Source organism: Acinonyx jubatus, chromosome C2, assembly GCF_027475565.1.
Source record: "Acinonyx jubatus isolate Ajub_Pintada_27869175 chromosome C2, VMU_Ajub_asm_v1.0, whole genome shotgun sequence".
NCBI lineage: Eukaryota > Metazoa > Chordata > Mammalia > Carnivora > Felidae > Acinonyx > Acinonyx jubatus.
Genome location: NC_069384.1, coordinates 47,746,045 through 47,771,577, shown reverse-complemented (window position 1 = coordinate 47,771,577; position 25,533 = coordinate 47,746,045). Strand labels below are relative to the sequence as shown.

Below are 25,533 nucleotides of genomic sequence, written 5' to 3'. Positions count from 1 at the left end.
TCCAGCCAGATTTGTGGGGAGTTGAAATTATACAGATAACTAAGAAAATGATGTGATAAAAGTTCAAACACCCAACTCACTAAATAGATACATAGTAGTTATTAGATGCCCTCATATGGGATTGCATCATTTCCTTGCAATATTGCAATATTTTTTAATAGTACAAATCATATACTTATGCAAAAGAGCATGGAAATTAGAATTGATTTAGTGCATATATATTTAATCCATGATGATTCCCTAATGAGAGAGAGATATAAATAATACCTAATGATATTTGGTCTGAAAATCATTTAGATTGGTTGTACAGTGTTTTTTGTTTTTGGTTTTTGGGGTGGATTTTGTTTTGTTTTTGTCCTAGGTTATCACAGTGTGTGAAGTTCTAGGAATCCACACTTTCCTTCAAATTAATTAATGAGGCAATTACTATAAACCCCTGACTCATGAAAAGCAAGAAAGCATTCCATTATCTATTTGTGCTCAGCTGTTCCTTTTATTATTCCCAACTGTGGGTTTAGGCAATGCATAGTTTCTCAGACTGATATAAACAGTCTGGCTCTTAACAGAGCCACCTTGTTAATAGTCAGAGCAATTCCCTGGAGTTTGTCTAAGCAAAAATAGAAACATTTCTGTCAACAAAGCAAGTGAAAAAACAGTACCTATGATCAAACATGAAAGTCATTAACCTTCAGTGTAATCAAGCATTGATTCTCACTAGGAGAATGCTAATTGTCTTTCAGAAAGAAAACAGCATTATTACAAGTTTATCTGCAATACAAACATTTTTTTCTAGACCCCCTTGTAACACAAATTGACATCCCTTCCCCTTTTGTGTAGATGAAATCAACTCTGTAGTATTACTCATCTAGCTAAACTGTGGAAGGATGATCTCTAAGCAGAGCTTCTTAGTTGCTAGTAGAAATGGGCTGGTGAGCGCAGGTAGACAAAGGTGAGTTCAGTTTCTGCTTCCCTTGTTCTACGTCCACCCCCAACTAAAATGCATCGCACATGTTCTATGCTCTATTACCTATTGAGATTCCCCTTCAGGGGAGGACCTACTGCCCATCTGCAAGGAATGAGGTCAGCAGACAGCATCCCCTTTCAGTTCCTTCAGGATCAGCCTCTGCTAAGAGAGCCTTGATTAGAGGTCTGGGAGTGATACATCCCCAAATCTACATTATCACATAACCAATTGATGCTTGCCTCAGGAATGCAAGGTTGGTTCAACATTCAAAGAAATTTAATTCACCACATTAACAGAGAAAAGGAGAAAAATCATACAATCACCTCAGTAAATACAAAAAAAAAAGCAACCATTAGATAAAATTCAAAATCCATTCATGATGAAAATTTTTGGAAAACAAGGAATAGAAGAAATTTTTCTCACTCTGATAAGGAGCATCTGTGAAAAACCTACAACTGACATCATATTTAACAGTGGTCTGAATGTTTTTCTCCTAACATCAAGAACACAAGGATTCCTACTTTTACCACTTATGCTGAAAACAGTGGTGGAGTATTCAGCCAGTGAAATGAGGCAAAAAGGAAAGTAAAATGGTAAAAAAAAATTGAAAATCACAGATAACATGTAGGATATTATGAAAGGAAAATTTAATAGCTTTCAGACTATTTGCTTAGGGAATAAGGTTTTTAAAAACTGGTGAGAAAAAGAATTTTTTGAAATCTGTTCATTCCAGGTTATTGACTTAAATGTGTCCCCCTCACTTTGACTCTGCATAGTTTCATTCTGGCTTGTTTACCAGAAATGCAGGTATTTACATTAAGTTTATTTTCTTCTCTGACCCCAATCCCATGATCTCATCTACATTCACTTCTAGCTTCTGTTGAGTCTTAATGAGACTTAATTTCTACACCAACTGATTCTTAATCAACTTTGACATCTTGTCCAGAATATTTCTTTGTTATTCATCCACGTTACATACATTTTCCTGTAGTTTTTCTGTCTAAAGTTTTCAGCCCAGATATTTCACATTAAAAAGAAAAATCATTTGATAAAGGAAGTGTGTAGGATTTATAGGATACACTCTTCATGGTCTTAGGCCACTTAAGACTGTGCCCTTGGAAGACTAAGAAAGAAACATTCTGAGGCCTCAAAACTATGGACCTTTGATTATTTAGGCCTCTACAAAAAATCTTGCAATGATTCCATAAACTCCAGGAAAGCCCAAGTTTCTTATTTCATAACATCATTGCAGATATTTACCCAGCTTTATATGAATTTCTGAGCTATATTTGTAAATATTTCTCCACCTCAAGTCTCAAAGTAGGCTACAAAGGTTGAGGTTGTTGGTAGGTTATTTATCCCAGGACTCTGTTTTTACAAGCTTTCCAGAGATGTGTTTCAGCTTCACTGATACGTTCTAAAAAGTATAGCCAATTTCAGCTCTAGACTACAGAGATGTAATAAGCATGCACTAGGCTAGATCATAAAGACTATAGTCCCACAAGCCAAATCTGGCTCACTGCCATATTGAAACAGCATGCTTTCCTAACAGAATGGTAGAGTTGAACAATTGTGGCAGAGACCGTATGGCACACAAATCTGAAAACGGTTATTGCATGTCCAGCACAGAGTAGGCTAACTTCTTTTATCAAGGGTCAATCTTCAACTTTCTCCTTGTAGCAAGAAGTCACTGAGCTGTACAGATACACTTTCATCCAACCAACATTTATTGAAGGCCCATTATGTTTCAGGCAAAATGTAATCTGGAAACTACCTTGACACATGTGGTTTAGCAGATATGTTAAATACTTGAACCTGAGACTCCTTTCTCTGCCTCCTAATGAGGAATCCACACTTGACTGCCCCCACACTGAGTGTGCTTGACAACCAGAAACCAGACTCCTCTGAGATGAGGAATGTGTTTTTCTGGGCTGTGGCTAAATCTTCCAGTCTGCTGGCTCATCACTCCTGGCTTTTTAGCAAGGTGCTAAGATTTGGAGACAAGGGCACAGAGACCAATCATGCATAAATACCACCCCTTTTTGGTCACCAGGAATAGTGCCTAAAACATTTGGAAATGGATTTTCAGTTTACTGTGTTTGTTTGCAACGTTTTTGTTACCATGGTTAAAAATACGCAAACCATTACTTCATTTTTGACAATAAATTGCTAAGGGGTGAACTATGTAAATCCAGAGATTTTTGGAGAACTCCCATATGGCGATTCGGGGCTCATGCTGGAGCTCCACTTGGTGCTTCCAGAGCCAATGCTGCCCTTTAGAAACTATGTTGATTAATCCTGCCTGAGGGAAAAAGAATTCAGGTCACAGCCTGGGCCAGACTGGCTGATTAAGTGCCAATTCCTGAGAATTCTTTCTCCATGGTATCTCTCTTCCTGGCTTCCTCCTTTGTCTTCCCATTGCCTCTCTGCTACCTCTGGCCTTCACTTGCTCTCTGATTCAGAGTAAAAGAAGTTCACTGGTGTCTGGGCTCTGGTGCTCACATTGCTGCTTGGCTGACATGCAAACCACAACAAGGTGCAGGCACGGCCAGAACCGGAGTTCATCCTTCTCTCCCCCATTCAGTGCCCTTTCCCTGAGCTTCATGGCTGCCTTTGGCAGGGCTCTTACTGGTGTTTTTATACCCTGCCAACTTTTATCTATTTGTGAAGGCTGAAGAAAGTCCAAATTAGCTGCTTAATGGTTTGGGCACTTACATTTAAGGATCATAACAGTAAGATGCTGTTTCTACCTACACAGAAAGGAACACAAAATGACTGGTTTCTGCTGATTTCTCCCTTAATTACAAAAGAAGCCAGGAAAATTATAACTTTGGTCTTATTCGTAAAGTTTTCTTGCAGAATTTTGGATTCTCTCCTAGATCTCCAATTCACTAGCCACTGTGGCTTAGAGGATTTGTCCACTGTCAGGTTGAGCTATGTCTGAGCCCCACACACTAGTGGCATAATTGGATGACACATGCTTGCCAGGCAGGGCCATTTAGACGTCTCACAATGGCAATGCCTCAAACCATCCAGTAGGCAGTGTATAACACTCTGAAGCTAGAGTCACTTAGAGTCTTTATGAGGAATAACAGAAGCAAGGCAATGATGAGAGGAAGACAGTACACTGTGCTATGCCACTTAGTGTTGAAGAGCTAGGCCTTGGAGCTTGGGCACATGTTGGTCTGAGTCCCAACACTTCCTCGCTATGAATTGCTTAATCTTCCTTGCCTTGGGTTTCCTCATCTGTGGAACCTGGGTGGTATCTCCCACACAGAAGTGTTGTAAGGATCAAATTGGGTAATGAATATGAAGGTACTTTGGATCAAAATACATCATTTTTGTCTTTTGGTTAGAAAGATTTGGAGAAATGCTGTGAAGAATCACTAAAGGCACACACAACCTACTAGACTTCTAAAGCCTTCTTGAGTACACAACACATTTTTTACTCTCAAAAAGTAGTGGTAAATCAATCTCACCAAGCCAGGCTATCCCAGTAACACAAATGGAAGTATTTTCCATTCCTCTATGCCATGCACAAATGAGTCCTTTCTCTGACCCCACTACCTCTGAGAGTAAGCACAGGAAGACTAATGAGCTGTTTGTTTTTGCCATGCTTGTGGGGTTAGCCAAAAAATAGTCATTGACCCTCAAAACATTTTCTTCCTAGTACAAATAAGCAACATTTAATTCATGGCTCTATACCAACATTCTCCACGATTTTACGTATTATCTCTTAACCAAGCAGAAGACAGTATGGATTGCAATACTAGGGTTTATAAGTTAATGTTAATTATAATAATTACAACAATAATAATTATTATACGTCACTAATTACAGTGTTATTACAGTCAAATAAAAATGTTGGTTTATAATTATAATTAATAATTTATTTTTATATATTAATGTAATAATATCATCTGATTTCAGGCAAGCAAAACTTCTCTTGTATTTTAATCAATATATCAGCCTGCACAGTAAATGAGGTTGAGTGTGCAATGTCACTACATAGTCCTTAAAACATGGCGAATGCTCAAAGTTTTGGTTGTCCTTGTTAATGTACAGACTAGTATATTAAATACTTTATTCTTATTTTTTAATATGTGAATTCTAGTCAGATCCTCACAGTATGAATTCTTGCCTCTCTGTATGGATAATGTCTATTTCTGTTCTTAATGATAACTGTCAGCCACATAAAGGAAGATTATTTTATAATGTAAAAGGATAATAATTTTAAAAATAAAACTTAAATTGGCTCCCCCTCTCCTTGGGGCAGATATCCAACTCCGCATGAGTATTTAGGTGAATGACTGACTAATAATCACTACACTGTATTTGAGAGACTCAGGACATAAAATATCACACAAAACCATTTGCAGATCAGTTTCTTCCAAATAGCAATTTGGAGATCTAGGCCTGACCAGGACTAAATTACAAGTCTCAAAGGTACAGATTCAGTTTGTGGCCTAACCAGCCAGGACTTCTCCAGGAATATTTTTAAAATCAACTTTCCAAGTTTAAATCCAAACACATTGGAATTTTAAGAGGTTTGGGGTAGAGACGCGTATTGAGGCGTTGGAGGAAATCTTTTTTTTTTTTTTAAACCACAGAATGTACCCAGAAATATTGACAAAAAATAGCCAATCACCGAAGATGAAGTCTGCCTGGTAAGACCATACCACCCAGGAAGGCAGTGCAGTGTGGACATCATGGAAAATTAAGATAAATCCACGATCCACAATCAAACACTAACTCTTCAGAGAAACTATTACAGCTAATTAATATAGGACTTTGAATATTTTCTATATGCAGACAGGAGAACCCAATTAAAATGTTTGGGCACAAAAACACCAATGCCACTGTTCTGCACAGAATGCACATTATCACTGATAACTCTACCAAGTTTCTTTGAAACACATTTAGCACATTTTTGCTGTGTACTTATTCCCTTTCATTATCTCTGCTCATAGGGGCCAAGCAAGCACCAAAGCCATCAGGTGCTGGCAAAGATGTGTCAGTGGACTCTACCCATATCACAAAAAAACCAGGTAAGGAACAAGGTCCTGACTCCCTTAGTTCGCTCTGCTCTGCTGCTTGGGCAGTAACCGTAGTGGCAAATGTAGCAAAAACAGCATCCTCACAGCTCCCAAAGCACCATGCCGACACTACATGGGTACCGCTAGAGATGCATTCTAAAGCGTTATCTTTGGGACACATTAAATATGAATAAGAACCTCTAATGGGGGTACTAATTTAAGAATCACTACTTTGTATAATGTTCGGAGGGGTCACAATGGACCAACAGTAAAGATTCCTTGTGGGTTTGGGTTTTCATCATGTTCACGTTTTGTTCTTATGTAATTTACTGTATCTTTTTACCTGACAGGGTTTATGCTGGTCTCCCAGGAAGTACTTAGTCACAGGGCATTTTCCTAGGTTGTCAATTTTACTTGAAGGTTTTTAACCAACATATATTATGCAGTGAAAGAGATGAATTTTTAGGCTATAAAATCTTGTTATAACACAAGATTTAAAGTGTGGGTTAAGGTGGACTGCTCTAGGCACCTCTAGCCTTGCCAGCCTTTGTGAAAAGTATAAAAAGATACTTCTGTGCATATTATAAAAAGGTGTCTCTTCCCTCTGCCCTTTAGGCAGATCTTCCTCTGGGCTGGCAGGCTTGCACCAGGGCTTCTAGTGGGGTGATCAGAGTGGGTGTTAAACTTCAGCTTCCAGGGCACCTGGATGGCTGAGTCGGTTAAGCACTGGACTCTTGGTTTCAGCTCAAGTCATAATTTCACAGTTGGTGAGTTCATGCCCCACATCAGACTCTGTGCTGGCAGTGCAGAGCCTTCTTGGGATTCTGTCTCTCTCTTCCTGCCCCTCCCCCACTTGCTATCTATCTCTCTCTCAAAATAAATAAACATTAAAAAAAAGAAAACTTTGGTTCACACTCACATATCCCTAGCCCGGTGCCCTGTGCAGTGTGCAATTGTTTGTAGCGACATTGTTCTCCACAGGCATAGGCTTATTGCTTCTGCCATCAAGGCTGCTTTGTTGTAATCTTTTGCAATTTCTCCACTAAAGGGTACATTTTATCCTTTAACAATTTAAAGCCAAATTGATATAAGAAATGTAAATCGAAGGCACTAGGGGGACAATGAAACTGAGAAATACTGTCGAGCCTATATGAGAAACTAAAGATCTTAAACTCTCTATATCTATACAGTTTCAAAAGGCAGATAGACCTATATGTTTTTACCCATAATTAGAGGATATTTTTTCCATATGTTAATGGGTTTCATTATCCCTGGTTACATTACCGGTATTAATTTAAAGACTGTCAGAATATATTACTCATAGGTACTTTTCTATAGCATCTATTCTCTATCATCCAATAGCTACTTACCAAATGTACTATTTTTTAATGTTTATTTTTTTTATTTTTGAGAGAGACAGAGTGAGTCGGGAAGTGGCAGAGAGGGAGACAGAGAACCACAAGCAGACTCTGCACTGTCAGTACAGAGCCCAATGCAGGGCTCAACCTCACTAACTGTGAGATCAGGACCTGAGCCAAAACCAAGAGTTGGACACTTAACCAACTGAGCCACCCAGGTGCCCCCCAAATGTACTATTTTTTAAAACCTGACATGTTTATGGAGTGAATCCTCATGACAGCCTTATCTGTAATGTAAATTCTTAGCCCCAATCCCAGGCACTCGCCGCCCACCCTTGCCACCTAGACCTGTGCCCCCACGAAGAAAACCTTTACCACCAAATAATGTCACCGGGAAGCCAGGAAGTGCAGGTATGTCAGTCATATGCCTTCTCCCTCCGTGCTTTTAGTTTTACTAGACAACCACAAACCCTTCTTGGTGTGCTAGCTCAGGCGATGGACAAGTCCATGGTGCATGTGCCCCCACAACTGGACACTGTAAATTACAGTTTTGAGGACTCCTACCCTGATTCTGGATGGGTGAGATCACGGAAACCATCCCTGTGCATCTCGGTTTGCTTTTCAAATGTTGTGAGACAGACGCTCACTCAGGCCTTTGAGTGAGTGAATTATTTGGGATGATGTATGTTTCCTACCAGGGATAATGGAAAATGTGATGTCCTGTCATCTGCTTATCATTGTCTCTTGGAATGAAATCCTGTACATCTCACTGAAAGCTCCCCTGTTTACCAGCCTTCATGCTGACCTCCATATCATGGAACCAGGAGAGAGATTAAGCTCTAGACACCAGCAGCTCTAGCCTGTGCAACAGGGCAGGAATATACTATAGAGCCACACATTGATATGTGTGATATCAATCAATCAATCAACCAATCAATGTGTGATATAGCCACACTATATCAAGCCACACATTGATATGTGTTGTCTCCTTCCGTGGAATGACACCTTCGAGTCCCTGGGATGCTCATACTTCATCCTTTCCTTGAAGAAGTTTTCCCCAGCTGCTTAAAGTCGCTTTAGCATTAGCATTGCTTCTGTGTTCTGGTTGTTCTTGACACTTACCTCTGTTACAGCAGAGAACAAATTGGCTTAGACTTGGGTGTTTACATACTGGTCTTCCCCTGCTAGACTAGGAGCTCTGTGATGACAGAGTCCTTGGTACCTTTTGTCTGAATTCACAGAACCAAACCCAGTGCTTGGCACACGGAGGATATTTGATAAGTAGCTGAGTGAATAAATCAGTTAAATTAAGAATAAGTGAAAATTGACTCCGTTTGGGGAAAGCTTTGCCTCATTTCTCTTGAGGGCTCTTCCCCTGGACCTGCCAGCAAACCATCTTTCTTTCCTCTCCCACCATCTCTACTTCTTAAATATTTTGTACATGGAATCAAGATAAACGTGTTAAGGTTGGCTGTGAAAGATGAAACTGATGATGCTTTATGTGGAAGGGAATGGATGTCACTCTTTTCATAGGATGGAAGGAGGGTATGGGGGTGGAGAAGCTTCTGTGATGTACCATGTACACAGTAAATTCTTAATCATTTTTCCAAGTAGCTGAAGGAAGAAATCAGACTCTCATCCACACTTCTGGTGCCTTCCTGAGGCAAGGCCCAGGAACATGAACCCAATGAGGAGACCAGGTTTTCCTCATTAATTGTAACCTGGGGCAGCAATGACTTGAACTGCAGCAGGCTTCCAGTCAGACTGGATGAGTCACATCAGGAAAGTACTGCCTCAGTGTCCTCTATGGAAAATTCACCCCCCTTCCACCACCACCATTCAGTAGAGCTCCCCTATAAGGCTATGTGTCTTCAGCTATAGCTTCATGACCTTGGTTCCTGTCCTATAAAACCCTTGTGCTGTCCCATCAGTAAGTGTAACTTTGGTACAGCCAGCCCATCCTGAAGAGAACCATAAACATATTCTAAGAGTAACTCCAATTCCCCTACCCTCATTCTTGCTGTCTACCTCTAACTCAAAGGGAATGGCTCCACTGAGGAACCAAACACAAAGGGCAATTGTACAGATTTGACCTGATTAACATCAAAGAAAGTGTGTCCTTAATTCAGGACATCAACTACATGTTCTGAAGTCCTCTGAACATAAGTCCTCTCTCACATGTGCCTGTGGGCACAGTCTTAGACTACCAGGTAGCACTTGACACTTGTCCCCTGTCTCCAGATCTCCTGAAGTCTCTGAGTTTGCTTTCCTTGCCACGGTGAAAGTGCTATGTCAGTATTTCCTGCTGGCTCTGCCAACTCTGAAAAGCTCCAACTTCTCTTGGTTTTCTCTCACCTTCGCATTGTGGCCCATTCCCACTAGCACCAAAAGCATGAATCTGCAGGAGCTGGACCAGCTGCACATCTGAGTCCCTCATTCATTGTTCCATGATGAGCCAGGGTCCTTGGGTCAGTCTTATAGACCTTGGCTGTCCCTTGGTTGAGAATGAGTCCTTTTCCTAGGAGGATTATAGAATCCTCTCCAGCCTCCACTCTACTCTAAACACCCAGACTTGCCTGGACTTTGGGATGGATCCTGTTTGGGATACCAATTAGTCTTTTCAGAGTAGAGGAGACGCTATTGAATATAGTATCTCAAGTGGCACTATTCTGGCAACTAAGCCAGAATCACAGATATTACAGTAAGCATGTTTTTCCTTCTTGTCCAGCCATGACCCATGCCTGCCAGTTACTCTCCAGGTCAAGTCATTCTATCTCCTTGACATCTTTCATGTAAAACTATGTAAGGCTATGTGTCTTCAGCTATAGCTTCATGACCTTGGTTCCTGTCATATAAAACCCTTGTTCTATCCCATCAGTAAGTATAACTTTGGTACAGCCAGCCTATCCTGAAGAGAACCATAAACATATTCTAAGAGTAACTCTAATTCCCCTAAAACACCTTCCATCTAATCTCATGGCTCCTTATGTAGTTCACCTGCTCTGTTCTTCCTTACTACAGCTGCTTTAGTCTCTTGACTTCCCTCTCAGCCATCAGCTTTGCAACCTGATCATTCATCCTTTTCTCATCTGATTTTGTTATTTTCCTAGTGAAAATATTTCAGGAGGTCCTTGTCACCTAAAAAAAAAAAAAAAAAAAAAAAAAGCAATGTCCAAATCCATGTTATGGAAGGCTCTTCATGATTTGGCCTTCCCTGCCCCTCCATAGCCAGCTCTCACTGTACCCCAAAGTACTCTTGACTTTCACCTCATCAAATAGATGCACCAAGTAGTTTCATGCTTCCTTGACTTGGTTCTTCCTGCAGCCTCAGCCTAGAATATAACTGTCAAAGCTACCTCCTGATTACTTCTCTTCTTTATTGGCACAACCTCTGTAAAGACATTCCTTACCCACCCTCATCTTTTCCCATAGACATTACTACTCCCTCCACTTACTTTCCCTGTAATCTTATCCAGTTTTTTCACAATATTTATAATGCTTCAATATATTTGGATCACACATCTATTTTGATCAAGGACACAGGTTTTGTTTTTTCTCCAAGCCCAGCGTATAGTGTGCCAAGCCACATGGTAAGTGCTGAATAAATATTTATGGAATAAATAAATGGGGGAAGTTGGCAGTGCTCCTATAAAGCCTGACTACTTTGCCTCTACATTACAGGAATCATTTCATCAGGCCGAGTAACTTCTCCACCTCTGACTGCCACATTCAGGCCTACTGAAGCCCCCTCAGAGAAAACAGAGACAGATGAAAAGCAACCAACTGTTCCTGCCTCAGGAGAAGATCTTGGTTAGTATGTCAGTCACTTCCCACTAGATGCTTAACTATGAAGTACTAAAAGATTTCAAATTAGGGGGAAAAGAGTCTCAGTTCTGGATTATCGAATTATTTCATTTTTTTTATTAATATGTCTTTTTAATTTTTGCAATTATACTTAAGTTTAATGCTATGAGATAGAATATGGTCCTTCACTCCACAGACATAGAATAAAGTACCCAATATTTTTGGAAAAGTCTTCCTGAAAAGATATAAATTACCCAATGCTTCTTACTAAATCAAATGTCATTATTAATCATATGTATCTTAATTAATGAGTATTGGCTACCTTAATCTTTAAATCATTATTGAGTACACTCCAGAACACCTGCAGCAGGACACAATTAAAAGCCTTTTATTGTGGATAATATGTATAATAATAATAAAGGAAATCAAAATTGCAGGCATCTGACTAGGAGGCATTATTGAATATTTGTAATCTTTAATACTTTTTCATTTTATTGAGAAGCTTTTTTATATCTTTCTAAAATTATTTATTATCTTCTATTCTCAGGTAATGTAACTGACTTTAGCTCAAGTCCAACAAGAGAAACTGATCCTCTTGGGAAGCCCAGATTCAAAGGTGTGTATGATTGGCTCCAAATCTCAGTTTTGACAAGGCTGTCTTTGATGGGAGTATCACTTGGCTTTTGCTGTGGAATAACTGCAAAATCTTAGTAGCATGTTCTAATAAGGATTTATTTCTCATGTGTCTGCAAGTCACCTGAGGGTCAGCTGATCTAGCTATTCTTGACTGGATGGTTCTGCCTCCAGCATCAGATACAGCTGGGCTTCCTATGTCTTGGGCTCAGATCTGCTCCACATTTTTCATTTTGGTGCTCAGGATGAAAGACCAACAATGACTCAGGAGAAGCCATTCTAATGACAATACAAAGTCAAGAGTGGAGAGTTCAAATACAGCATTTTAAGCTCCTCTGTGTTTTACACCTGCCAATATTCATTGGCTAAAGAAAGTCACATAGCCAAGCTCAAATCAAAGATTGGGAAAGTATACTCCTTCCATGGATATAGAGAATATTTTTGAACAGTATCAAATATACCACAGTAAGAAAGCTATAATATGATATAGAGCCTGGTATTTCCTTTTATAATGTTTTTCTCAAGTGTAAGATGTGATAAATTTTAACATATGTATACACTCATGAAACCATCATTGTAATCAAGATAATAAATACATGTAACACCTCCAAAAGTTTCATCATGTACTTTTATAATTCCTCCATCTCACTCCTCCCACCAAATTTCTAGTTTCTAGATAATCACAGATCTGCCGTACTAAAAATATGTATCCATGTTGTGGATTTTTATATAAAGAAAGGATACGATACGAACTTTTTTTGGTCTGGCTTCTTTGACTCAGCATAATTATTTTAAGGTTCATCCATGTTGAAACATGTAGCAACAGTTTATTTCTTTTAATCCTGACTGGTATTCTATTGAATGGATATATATAATTATTTATTAAACCTATTCATGACATTAAGGTTTTTTTCTAATTTTCTCATATTACCAATAAAGCTGCCATAACCCTTAAAGTACAAGTGTTTATCTGGATATGTGCTTTCATTCCTTTTGGATGAATGCTGACAAGAGCAATGGCTAGATGATATAAGTGTACATTTAACATTTTAAGAAACTACCAAACTGTTTTCCACAGTAGTTGTACTATTAGCCTTTCTGTCAACAGTATATGAGAGTTTGAATTCCTCCACATCTTTGCCAACATTTAGGACAGTCTTTTTAATTTTAGTCATTTTAATAGGTGTGTAGTAGTTTCAAATTGTGATTTTACTTTGTGTATCTCTAATTACTAAGCATCTTCTCATGTGCTTTTTTGCCATCATTTTGGTCGTGTCCCATTTTTTTGTCCATTTTGTTTATACCTTGCTTATTTTCTTGTTGTTGAGTTTTGACAGTCTTTGTTTTCTGGGTAGAATACCTTTTCAGATACATGCTTTACAAATATTTTTTTCCCAGTGTATACCTTCTCTTTTTTAATTTTAATATATCTTAGTTTATTAATTTGGCTTTTTATATGTTGTATTTTTGGTGTTGTACTTAAGAAATAACTGGCCAGTTGGAGGTCATAAAGACCTCTATTTCCTTCTAGAAGTTTCTCTGCTGTTTCCTTCTAGAAGTTTTCTTTTAAATTTAGGTCTATGATCCACATTGTGTCACATTTTGTTTATGATACAAGGTGTGAATACCAATTCGTTTCCTTGCTAATGGATATAGAATTGTTCCAGCATCATGTGTTGAAAAAACTATTCTTTCTACTGAATTTCATTTGTACTTTTATCAAAAATGAATTGTACATATATATGTGGAACTCTTTTTAGCTCTCTAGTCTGTTGCATTGATCTGTTTATCTGCCTTTACATCAATACCATCATGTTTGTGTTACTGTGGTAGTGGTATTGTATTGGTGACTCTGGGTCCTCTGTATCTCCGTATAAATGTTAGAATCAGCTTATCAATGTCCAAGAATAGCCTGGTTAGATTCTTATTAGAATTGAATTGAGCCTATAGATGAATTGGGAAAAATTGAGAGCTGTACAACATTTAGCTTTCCTATTTATGAACATGGCATATTTTATTTAGGTCTTTGACTTCTATAACCAATGTTATTTAAATTTCAGTACACAGAAAACCATTAAAATAGTATTTTTTATTTCAGTTTCCAATTGTTCATTACTACTATATAGAAAAATTTATTTTTATATAGTGATCTTATATCCTGCAACTTTGTGAAACTCAGTAGCTTTTATGTAGGTCAATTAGATTTTCTACATACAAAATCATGTCATTTGAGAGTGACATTTTACTTCTTCCTAACGTGGGTGCCTTTTTCCTTGCCTTATCATACTGGCAAGAACTTCCAATAAAACACTGAATAGATACAGTGGGGAATGGACATCCTTTTCTTATTCCTGGTCTTATGGAAAAAACATACAGCCTTTCACCTGAATATAGTATGATGTTACCTTGTAGGCTTTTCATACATGCTCTTTATTGTGTTGAGAAAATTCCCATCTATGCCTACTTCGGTGGTAACTATTATCAGAAACGAGTGCTAGATCATGTCCAATGATTTTTCTGCCTTTATGAAGATGATTATGTTTTTCTTTATTAGTTTGTTAATACAATGAAATAATTGCTTTTGAATTTTTAACTTTGCATTCCAGGCACAAACTCCATGGTCATAATGTATTCTCATTTTAATATATTGCTGGATCTCACTTGCTAAAATTTTGTTGAGAATTGTATTCAGTGAAAGATAGTGGTCTGTAGTTTTCTTTTTTTGTAATAGGTCATGTTTTAGTCTCAGTATAATGCTGAACTCTCCTTTTCACTTTTCTGAAAAAATTTAGAATTGGTATTGCTTCTTCCCTGAATGTTTAGTAGTATTTACCATTGAAACCATCTGAGCCTCATATTCTCTTTGTTGGAAGGATTTTATGTATAATTCACTTTCTTTAATGGGTGTAGAGCTATCCAGAGTATTTTTTCTTCCCTAGTGAGTTTCGGTAATTTTTGTCTTTCAAGTTATTAGTTCATTTCATCTAAGTTGTCAAATTTATTGGTATAAGGTTCTTAATATTCTCATATTGTTTGTTATTTTAATAGCTGTAGAATTCTTAATGATATCATCTCATTCCTGTTACTGATGATGTGTGTCTTTTTTTTCTCTTTTGCCTAATCAATCTTGCTGTAGGTTTATTAATTTATTGATCTGAAAAAGTCAAATTTGTGTTTCATTAATTTTGTCTATTTACTCTGATCTTTATTTTGTTTCTTCTGCTTAATGTAGTTTAATTTGTTCCTCTATTTCCTTAAGGTGGAATATGGGCTCATTGATCTAGAACCTCTCTTCTTTATTATGGCATTTAGTGCTACAGATTTTCCCCTAGATATTATTTAAGCAGTATCCAAAAGTTTTTGATATGTTGTATGTTCATTTTTACTCTGTTCAAAATACTTTTTAACTTCCTTTTTGATTTGTTCTTTGACTCATTGATTATTTAGAAATATGTAATTTAATTTCTAAATATTTTGAGATTTTCTAGAGATTATTCTGTTACTGACTTCTAATGTATCTCCATTGTTGTCACATGCTCTGCCAGATACCTAAATCCTTTTAAATATATTGAGACTTTTTTATGGCCAGGGTATGATCTATTTTGGTATATGTTCTGTGTGTACTTGAAAAGAATGTGTATTCTGCTCTTCATAAAAGCAATGTTGTATTCATTTGCGAGGGTTGCCATAAGAGAATGCTACAGACATGGTAGCTTAAACAACAGAAACTTATTTTCTTATTTTCCAGAAACTTAAGTTCTGGAAGCCAGAAATCTGAAATCAAGGTATCATCAGATTTGGGTTGTTTTGAAGACTTGGACTGCAGATGGCCACCTTCTCACTATGTCCTCATATGGCCTATCCTCTGAATGCACACGTCCTTCATGTCTTTTCCTCTTTTTTTTTTTTTGAATTACCTAATTAATTTATTTTTTAATTTACATCCAAATTAGTTAGCATATAGTGCAACAATGATTTCAGGAGTAGATTCCTTAATGCCCCTTACCCATTTAACCCATCCCCCCTCCCACAAGCCCACGAACAACCCTCTTTGTTCTCTATATTTAAGAGTCTCTTACGTTTTGTCCCTGTCCATATTTTTATATTATTTTTGCTTCCCTTCCCTTATGTTCATCTATGTTGTATCTTAAATTCCTCATATGAATGAATTCATATGATATTTGTCATTCTCTGAATAATCTCGCTTAGCATAATACTGTCCAATTCCATCCACATAGTTGCAAATGGCAAGATTTCATTCTTTTTTGATTGCTGAGTAACACTCCATTGTGTATATATACTACATCTTGTTTATCCATCCATCCAATGATGGACATTTGGGATCTTTCCATACTTTGTCTTTTGTCAATCACACTGCTATAAACATTGGGGTGCATGTGACCCTTTGAAACAGCACACCTGTATCCCTTGGATAAATACCTAGTAGTGCAATTGTTGGCTCGAAAGGTAGTTCTATTTTTAATGTTTTGAGGAACCTCCATACTGTTTTCCAGAGTGGCTGTACCTCTCTGCATCCTCACCAACATCTGTCATATCCTGAGTTGTTAATTTTAGCCATTCTGACAGGTGTGAGGTGGTATCTCATTTGGTTTTGATTTGTGTTTCCCTGATGATGAGTGATCTTGAACATTTTTTCATGAGTCTATTAGCCATCTGGATTTCTTCTTTAGAGAAGTGTATATTCATGTCTCTTGCCCATTTCTTCACTGGATTATTTGTTTTTTGGGTGTTGAGTTTGATAAGTTCTTTCTAGACTTTGGATACTCTTTTTCTGGTATGTCATTTGCAAATATCTTCTCCCATTCTGTCAGTTGCCTTTTAGTTTTGCTGATCGTTCAGAAGCTTTTTATTTTGATGAACTCCCAATAGTTCATTTTTGCTTTTGTTTCCCTTGCCTCCAGAGAAGTGTTGACTAAGAAGTTGCTGCTTTTGAGGTCAAAGAGGTTTTGCCGCCTGCTTTCTCCTCAAGGATTTTGATGACTTCCTGTCTTACATTCAGGTCTCTCATCCATTTTGAGTTTCTTTTTGTGTATGGTGTAAGAAAGTGGTCCAGGTTCATTTTTCTGCATGTCGCTGTCCAGTTTTCCCAGCACCATTTGCTGAAAAGACTGTCTTATTCCATTGGATATTCTTGTGTACTTTGTCAAACATTAGTTGGCCATACATTTGTGGGTCCTTTTCTGGGTTCTCTATTCTGTTCCATTGATCTGAGCGTCTGTTTTTGTGCCAGTACCGTACTGTCTTGATGATTACAGCTTTGTAATACATCTTGAAGTTTAGGATTGTGATGCCTCCAGCTTCAGTTTTCTTTTTGAAGATTGCTTTGGCTATTTGGGGTCTTTTCTAGTTCCAAATTTTAGGATTTTGTTCTAGCTCTGTGAAGAATGGTAGTGTTATTTTGATAGGGATTTCCTTGAATATGTAGATTCCTTTGGGTAATATCAACATTTTAACAATGTTTGTTCTTCCAATCCAGGAGCATGGAATATTTTTCCTTTTGTGTGTGTGTGTCTTCTTCAATTTCTTTCATAAGTTTTCCTTAGTTTTCAGTGTATAGATTTTTCACCTATTTGGTTAGGTTTATTCCTAGGTATTTTATGTTTTTTGGTGCAATTGTAAATGGGATTGATTCCTTAATTTCTCTTTCAGTTGCTTCATTATTGGTGTATAGGAATGCAAGTGATTTCTGTGCACTGATTTATATCCTGCGACTTTCCTAAATTCATGGATCAGTTCTAGTAGGTTTTTGGTGAGATCTTGTGGGTTTTCCATATAGAGTATCATGCCATCTGTGAAGAGTTGGAGTTTTGACTTCCTCCTGGCCGATGTGGGTGCTTTTTATTACCTTGTGTTGTCTGATTGCTGAAGCTAAGACTTCCAGTACCATGTTGAATAACAGTGGCGAGACTGGACATCTCTGTCATGCTCCTGACCTTAGGGGGAAAGCTCTCAGTTTTTCCCCATTGAGGATGATATTATCAGTGGGTCTTTTATATATGGATTTAATGATCTTGTGGTATGATCCTTCTATCCCTACTTTCTTGAGGGCTTTTATCAAGAAAGGATGCTGTATTTTGTCAAATGCTTTCTCTGCATCTATTGAGAGGATCATGTGGTTCTTGTTCTTTTATTGATGTGATGTATCACATTGTATTTTTTGGATATTGAACCAGCCCGGCATCTCAGATAAAAATCCTACTTGGTCATGGTGAATAATTCTTTTAATTATTGTTGGATTCACTTGACTAGTATCTTGTTGAGGACTTATGCATCCATGTTCATCAGGGAAATTGGTCTGTAGTTCTTCTTTTTAGTGGGGTCTTTGTCTGGTTTTGGAATCAAGGTAATGCTGGCTTCATAGAGTTTGGAAGTTTTCCTTCCATTTCTTTTTTCTTTTTTTTCTTTTTTTTTCTTTTTTTCTTTTTCTTTTTCCTTTTCTTTTTCTTTTTTCTTTTTTTTTTTTTTTTTTTTTTGAACAGTTTCAGAAGAATAGGTGTTAAGTCTTATTCACGTGTTTGGTAGAATTCCCCTGTAAAGCCATCCAGCACTGGACTCTAGTTTTTTTAGGAGATTTTTGATTACTAATTGAATTTCTTTGCTGGTTATGGGTCTGTTCAAATTTCTATTTCTTCCTGTTTCAGTTTTGGTTGTTTATATGTTTCTAGGAATTTTTGCATTTCTTCCACATTGCCCATTTTATTGGTATATAATTGCTCATAATATTCTTTTATTATTGTTTGTATTTCTGCAGTGTTGGTTGTACTCTCTCCTATTTCATCCTTCATTTTATTTATTTGGGCCCTTTCCTTTTTCCTTTTTCTTTTTGATCAAACTGACTAAGGATTTATTAATTTTGTTAATCCTTTCAAAGAACCAGCTCCTGGTTTCATTGATGTGTTCTGTTGTTGTTGTTGTTGTTGTTTGGTTTCAATAGCATTGGTTTCTACTCTAATCATTATTCTTTCCTTTATTCTGCCGGTTTGGGGTTTTATTTGCTATTTTTCCAGCTCTTTAAGGTGTAAGGTTAGGTTGTATCTGAGACCTTTATTCCTTCTTTAAGAAGGTCTGGATTGCTATATACTTTACTCTTATGACCACTTTGCTGTGTCCCAGAGGTTTTGTGCTGTGGTGTTATCATTTTCATTGGCTTCCATGTACTTTTTAATCTCCTTTTTAACTTCTTGGTTAGCAAATTCATTCTTTGGTAGGATGTTCTTTAGTTATTTGTTATCTTTCCAAATTTTTTCTTGTGGTTGATTTTGAGTTTCATAGCATTGTGGTCTGAAAATATGCTCAGTATGAACTTGATCTTTCTGTACTTGTTGAGGGCTGATTTGTGTCCCAGGATGTGATCTATTCTGGAGAATGCTCCACATGCACTCAAGAAGAATGTTTATTCTGCTTTAGGATTAAGTGTTCTGAATATATTTGTTAAGTCCATCTGGTCCAGAGTGTCATTCAAAGACATTGTTTCTTTGTTGATGTTCTGTTTAAATGATCTGTCCATTGTTGTAAGTGGGGTGTTGAAGTCCCCTACTATTATGGTATTATTATCTCTGAGTTTCTTTATGTTTGTGATTGATTTATGTATTTGGGTGTTTCCACATTAGGAGCATAAATGTTTACAATTGTTAGGTCTTCTTGGTGGATAGACCCCTTAACCGCCATGTAATGCCCTTTTTCATCTCTTGTTACAGTCTTTATTTTAAAGTCTAGATTGTCTAACACAAGTATGACTATTCTGGCTTTCTTTTGGAGGCCATTAGCATGATAGATGGTTCTTCATCCCCTTACTTTAAATCTGAAGGTGTCTTTAGATATAAAATGGGTCTCTTATAAACAGCATATAAATGGATCTTGTTTTCTTATCCATTCTGTTACCCTATGTTTTTTGATTAGAGCATTGAGTCCATTGATGTTTAGAGTGAGTACTGAAAGATATGAATTTATTGCCATTATGATGCTTGTAGAGTTGGGGTTTCTGGTGGCGTCCTCTGGTCCTTTCTAGTCTTTGTTGCTTTTGGTATTTATTTATTTACATATACATATACATATACATATACATATACATATACATGTATATGTGTGTGTGTATGTATGTGTGTGTGTATATATATATATATATATATATATATATATATATATTCATCTTTTCTCCCCTCAGAAAGTCCCCCTTAAAATTTCTTGCAGTGCTGGTTTAGTGGTCACAATCTCCTTTAATTTTTGTCTGTCTGGAAACTTTTTCTCTCTCCTTCTATTTTGAATGACAGCCTTGCTGGATAAAGAATTCTTGGCTGCATATTTTTCCAATTGAACACATTGAATATATTCTGCCACTGCTTTCTGGCTTGCCAAGTTTCTGTGAGTAGGTCTGCTGAGAACCTAATCTGTTTTCCCTTTTAGGTTAAGGTCTTTTTTTCCTTTGCTAACCTCATGATTCTTTCCTTGCCTGAGTATTTTGTGAATTTGACTATGATATGCCTTGTTGATGGTCGGTTTTTGTTGAATCTAATGGGAGTTCTCTGTGTTTCTCAGATTTTTATGTCTTTGTCTTTCCCTAGGTTAGGGAGGTTTTCCACTATGATTTGCTCACATAAATTTTGTACCCCTTTTCCCCTCTCTTCCTCTTCTGGGACTCCTATGATTCTGATATTATTCCTTTTTAATGAGTCACTCATTTCTCTAATAATTAAATCATGCTCTTTTGTCTTAGTCTCCCTCTTTTTTTCTGCTTCATTATTCTCCATAAGTTTGTCCTCTATATCCCTGATTTGCTGCTCTGCTTCATCCTTACTTGCCTCTGTGGCATCCATTTGAGATTGCTCCTCAGTTATAGAATTTTTTATTTCATCCTGACTAGCTTTTACTACTTTCATCTCCACAGAAAAGGATTCTAATCTATTTTCGACCCCAGCTAGTATTATTATTATCATGATTCTAAATTCTGGTTCAGACATCTTGCTTGTATCTATGTTGACTAAGTCCCTGGCTGTTGTTTATTCCTGTTCTTTCTTTTGGGGTGTCATTTTGAAGGAAGAAAATGAATTAATAATTAAAAAAAATAATAGAATCAAACAATTAAAAACAACACAAATAAATCAAATAAAGGGTGCTAGATCCTAGGTGTGTTTTGGTCTTGTTGTTGAAAGAAACTTGACAGATTAGAGAAAAAAGGGAAAGATAAGAAAAGAAAAAGGAAAAGGAAAAAGGAAAACGTTTGAAAAACTGAAAAAATGAATACAGTAGAATAAAATGAAATGAGGGTAAAATAGAATTTTTAAAAGTTACAAAAAAGTAAAAAATGTAGTAGAAAAAAATAAAGAATAATCTTTTTAATAAAAATTGAATATAAAAAATAATTTTTTTCTCTTTTTGTATTCAAGAACAAGAAAAGAAAAAAGTTGAACAGAGGGACCAGTGAACAGAATGAAATACAATTGAAATTACATCTGGTTTCTCCTAGAAGCCAAACTATGAAGCACTTTATAGTCCATAAACTAAGCAGGCAGAGAGACTTGTGGTGTTCCTTAAGAATGTGGTTGACCCAGTTGGGCAGGGCTTAGTGTATTGGCTTCGTTCTCCACTAGATGGCACTGCTTAGCTTACTGGGGTGGATTGTTCTAGTGCATGTAGGCATGTATGCACATGTGTAAGAGGGGTCAAAATGACATCACCCAGCTACCCAGTTTATAGTATCAGAACTCTGTGCTCTCACCTATGGGCAATCAAGCACCCCACCTTTGTCTCTAGCTTCTGTCTACTTCCCGCTTGTAGACTGTCTGTGACCAAGCCATCAGGCTGCCAGACAGGACCTCTCTCCTGAGTTTTATCTCAGATGGTGCTGTGTTTCCCAACCCCTCACTTCTGAGGGACTGTGGCTTTGACCTGTTCTGACCCTCTGGGGGATGGTCTTGCTAAGCAATGGCCAGGCGCCGTCCCACTGCCAGAACCTTCATGAGACCGTGCTGCTGCTGATGTCCAGAGACTGACTAGGTGCCAACCCACCCCAGATAAAGTTTGTGTGATCATGTAGCAGCACCATTTCAGGGATTATGGTAAATCACAACACATATCTGGCACCAGGCTTCACCCTTAACATCCTTGTTCCAATACCAGCAAATGTGGTTATTTTCTGGGGTCTGCTGGGATGTTTTCCTATGGTGAGGCCACACAGCCTCTACCAAATGTCCTCCCATCAGGAGAACCATGTCTCCCCATGTGGCCCAAAGACCCCACAGACCTTGCTCTCTGCTCCTGGGGATTCACCCTTCTCACCAGAGCACTGCTAGGTATCAAGCTGTGGAGTTTCAGACTCTGTGCTCCCCCTGTTTATAGAGTCTTAATGGAATTTAAACCTTCTCCTTTCTCCCTTTTTTGGTCAGCCCCTTGCAACTGTTTCCACTCTTCCTTTTTTCTCCATGTGCTTTCAGGGTGAGGGGTGCTTTTCCCTTATTCTCCCCCCATCTCTGTCCTCTTCCAACAAGCAAAAACAGCTCCCTGCCCTCCATGCACACTCCCCCAGTTCACCTTTCCATACCATGTACCTGCTGAGTTCTGTGGTTCAGGTTGTTCAGATTGTTATGTTAATCCTCAAATAAGTTTTCTAGGTATGCAAGATGGTTTAGTGTTGATCTGGCTGCATTTCAGAGTTGAGAGACACAAAAAATGCTTCCATGATGTTCTACCATATTCACCCCTGCTGTCTCTTCCTCTTAATTTTTAAATTTTTTTTTATGTTTATTCATTTTTGAAAGAGAGAGACAGAGCACAAGCAGGGGTGGGGTAGAGAGAGAGGGGGACACAGAATCCGAAGCAGGCTCCAGGCTCTGAGCTGTCAGCACAGAGCCCAATGTGGGGCTCAAACTCACAAATCATGAGACTATGACCTGAGCCGAAGTCGATGCTCAACTGACTGAGCCACCCAGGCGCCCCTCTTCCTCTTAAAAGGACATCAGTCACAGTGGATTAGGATCCCACCCTGTGACCTCATTTAATCTTGATTTCTTTATTTGGGTGTTTAGAACCTTATATTTAACATGACCAATGATAAGGTTAGATTTAAATCTATCTCCTTTTGCTATTTCTTTTCTTTTTGTCCCATCTATCCTTTGTTCCCTCTTTTCCTCTTTTTCAACCATCTCTTATTGAGTATTTTGTTGTTGTTGTTGTTGTTGTTGAAATATATGAGGCATACAATATTACATTAGTTTCATGTGTACAGCATAGTGATTCAACTTTTCTATACATTATACTCTGTTTACCACAAGTGTAGCTACCATCTGTCACCATAGAACACTATTATAATACCATTGATTCTATTCCCTATGATGGACCTTTTATCCTCATAACTTATTCGTTCCTTAACTAGAGGCCTCTATGCCTCACTCCCTTCACTCATTTTGCCTATTTGCCCTCCCATCTAACAACCATAAGTTTGTTTTCCTATATTTATGGATCTGTTTCTGCTTTTTGTTTGTTCATTTGTGTGTGTGTGTTTTACATTCCACATATAAGTGAAATCACACAGTATTTGTCTTTCTCATTCTGACTTATTTCACTTACATAGACCTAGAGGGTATAATGCTATGTTGTTGCAAATGGCAAGATCTCATTCTTTTTTATGGCTGACGAATTTTCGTGTGTGTGTGTGTGTGTATGTATAAACCATTATTTATACATTCATCTATCGCTGGACACTTGGGTTGTTTCTATATCTTAGCTATTGTAAATAGTGCTGCAATAAACATAGGGGTGCATATATCTTTTCAAATTAGTGCTTTCATTTTCTTTGGGTAAATACCTATTAGTGGAAACACTGGATTATACAGTATTTCTATTTTTAATTTTTTGAGGAAACTCTACTATTTTGCACAGTGGCTGCACAAATTTACATTCCCACCAGTAGGACACCAGAGTTTTCTCCACATTCTTGTCGACACTTATTATTTCTTGTTTTTTGTCTCTAGCCATTCTGACAGGTAATATAAGATAAGGTAATATCTCACTGTTGTGTAGATTTGCATTTCCCTCATAATTACTGTTGTTGAGCATCTTTTCATGTGTCTATTGGCCAGTTACATGTCTTCCTTTGGAAAAATGTCTATTCAGGTCCTTTGTCCATTTTTAATTGGATTATTTATGTGTTTTGGTGTTCTATAAATTCTTTACATGTTTTGGATATTAAACCCTTATTGGATATGTCATTTGCAAATATCTTCTCCCATTCATTATGCTGCCTTTTTGTTTTGTTGATAATTTCCTTTACTGTGCAATAATTTTTTACTTCAGTGTAGTCCTGATCATTTTTGTTTCTGTTTAACTTGCCTGAGGAGACATATCTAGAAAAATGTTGCTAAAACTGATGTCAAAGAAATTACTGCCTATGTTTTCTTCTAGGAGTTTTATGGCTTCAGGTCTCAAATTTAGGTCTTTAATCCATTTTGAGTTTATTTTTGTGTGTAGTGTGAGTGGTCCAATTTCATTCTTTGGCATGTAGCTGTCTACTATTTATCAAAGGGACTGTCTTTCCCATTGTATATTCTTAATCTCTTTTGTGATAGATTAATTGAAATATAAGCATAGGTTTATTTCTTTTTTTTTTTTTTAGTTTTTTTTTAACATTTATTTATTTTTGAGACAGAGCATGAATGGGGGAGGGGCAGAGAGAGAGGGAGACAGAGAATCGGAAGCAGCCTCCAGGCTCCGGGCCATCAGCCCAGAGCCTGACGCGGGGCTCGAATTCACGGACCGCAAGATCGTGACCTGAGCTGAAGTCGGACGCTCAACCGACTCAGCCACCCAGGCACCCCAGCATAGGTTTATTTCTAGAGATTGAATTTTATGATTTTTATGATTCTATTTTCTCTCTTTAGTTGTCTTACTAGTTGTAACTCTTTATTTTGTTATTGCTTTAGGGTTTATAGTATGTATCTTTAATTTACCACAGTCTATCTTCTAGTGATATTCTACAACTTCACAAATAGTGCAAGAACCTTACATTAGTATAGCAACTTATCTTTCCTCTTGGCCTATCATTGTTAGGCATTTTACTTTTACGTATTAATACATCATGCTAAATTGATATTATTTATGTTTAAATAGTAAATTGCCTTTTAGAAAGAATTAAATGACAAAAATATTGTGCATATTTACCTATATAGTTACTATTTCCAGTGCTCTTTATCTCTTTGTGTGGATACATCATTTTTCTTCTGCCTGAATGTCCTTTAATCTTCCTTGTAGGGTGGGTCTGGTGGTTATGAATTCTCTTAGCTTTTATATACATAAAAGGTGTTTTACTTTTAAAAAAAAAAAAAAGATATTCACTAGTTAAATAATTCTAGATGGTAAGGTTTTTTCCCAGTATTTAAAGATGTTGCTCCACTGCCTTCTCCCTTGCATTCCTTCCAATGAGACATCTGCCATAATCCTTATCTTGGTTGTACTATATATCATGTGTCTTTTCTGCCTCCTTTAAAGGTTTTCTTTCTATCACTGGCTTTGAGAAACTTGATTTTGATTGGTGTAGTTCCGTCATATTTGTTGTGCTTAGGTTTATTCAAGCCTTTTGGATCTGTGGGTTTAGACGTTTTATCAAACTTGGAAAGTCTTTTGCCATTATTTCTTCAAATACCTTTGCTGTCCCTGTTCTCTGGGCAGATATTAAAATTACATCTGTGTTATACTGCCTGAAGCTTCCCCATAGCTCACTGATGCT

At 37.4% G+C, this 25,533-nt stretch overlaps 1 protein-coding gene across 32 annotated transcripts in view; it reads left to right on the top strand.

Moving 5' to 3' along the window:
- The window catches only part of ABI3BP (ABI family member 3 binding protein), a 262,501-nt gene that overhangs the window by 209,338 nt on the left and 27,630 nt on the right, over positions 1 to 25,533 (top strand). For 30 of the 32 annotated variants that reach the window (XM_053220756.1, XM_053220744.1, XM_053220772.1 and 27 more), the window contains 4 exons: positions 5,935 to 6,012; positions 7,665 to 7,769; positions 11,040 to 11,168; positions 11,710 to 11,778. In XM_053220756.1, coding sequence (XP_053076731.1) covers positions 5,935 to 6,012; positions 7,665 to 7,769; positions 11,040 to 11,168; positions 11,710 to 11,778 — 381 coding nt within the window. The remainder of the gene's footprint in view (positions 1 to 5,934; positions 6,013 to 7,664; positions 7,770 to 11,039; positions 11,169 to 11,709; positions 11,779 to 25,533) is intronic. The other 2 variants (XM_053220759.1, XM_053220754.1) reach the window with 1 other exon arrangement.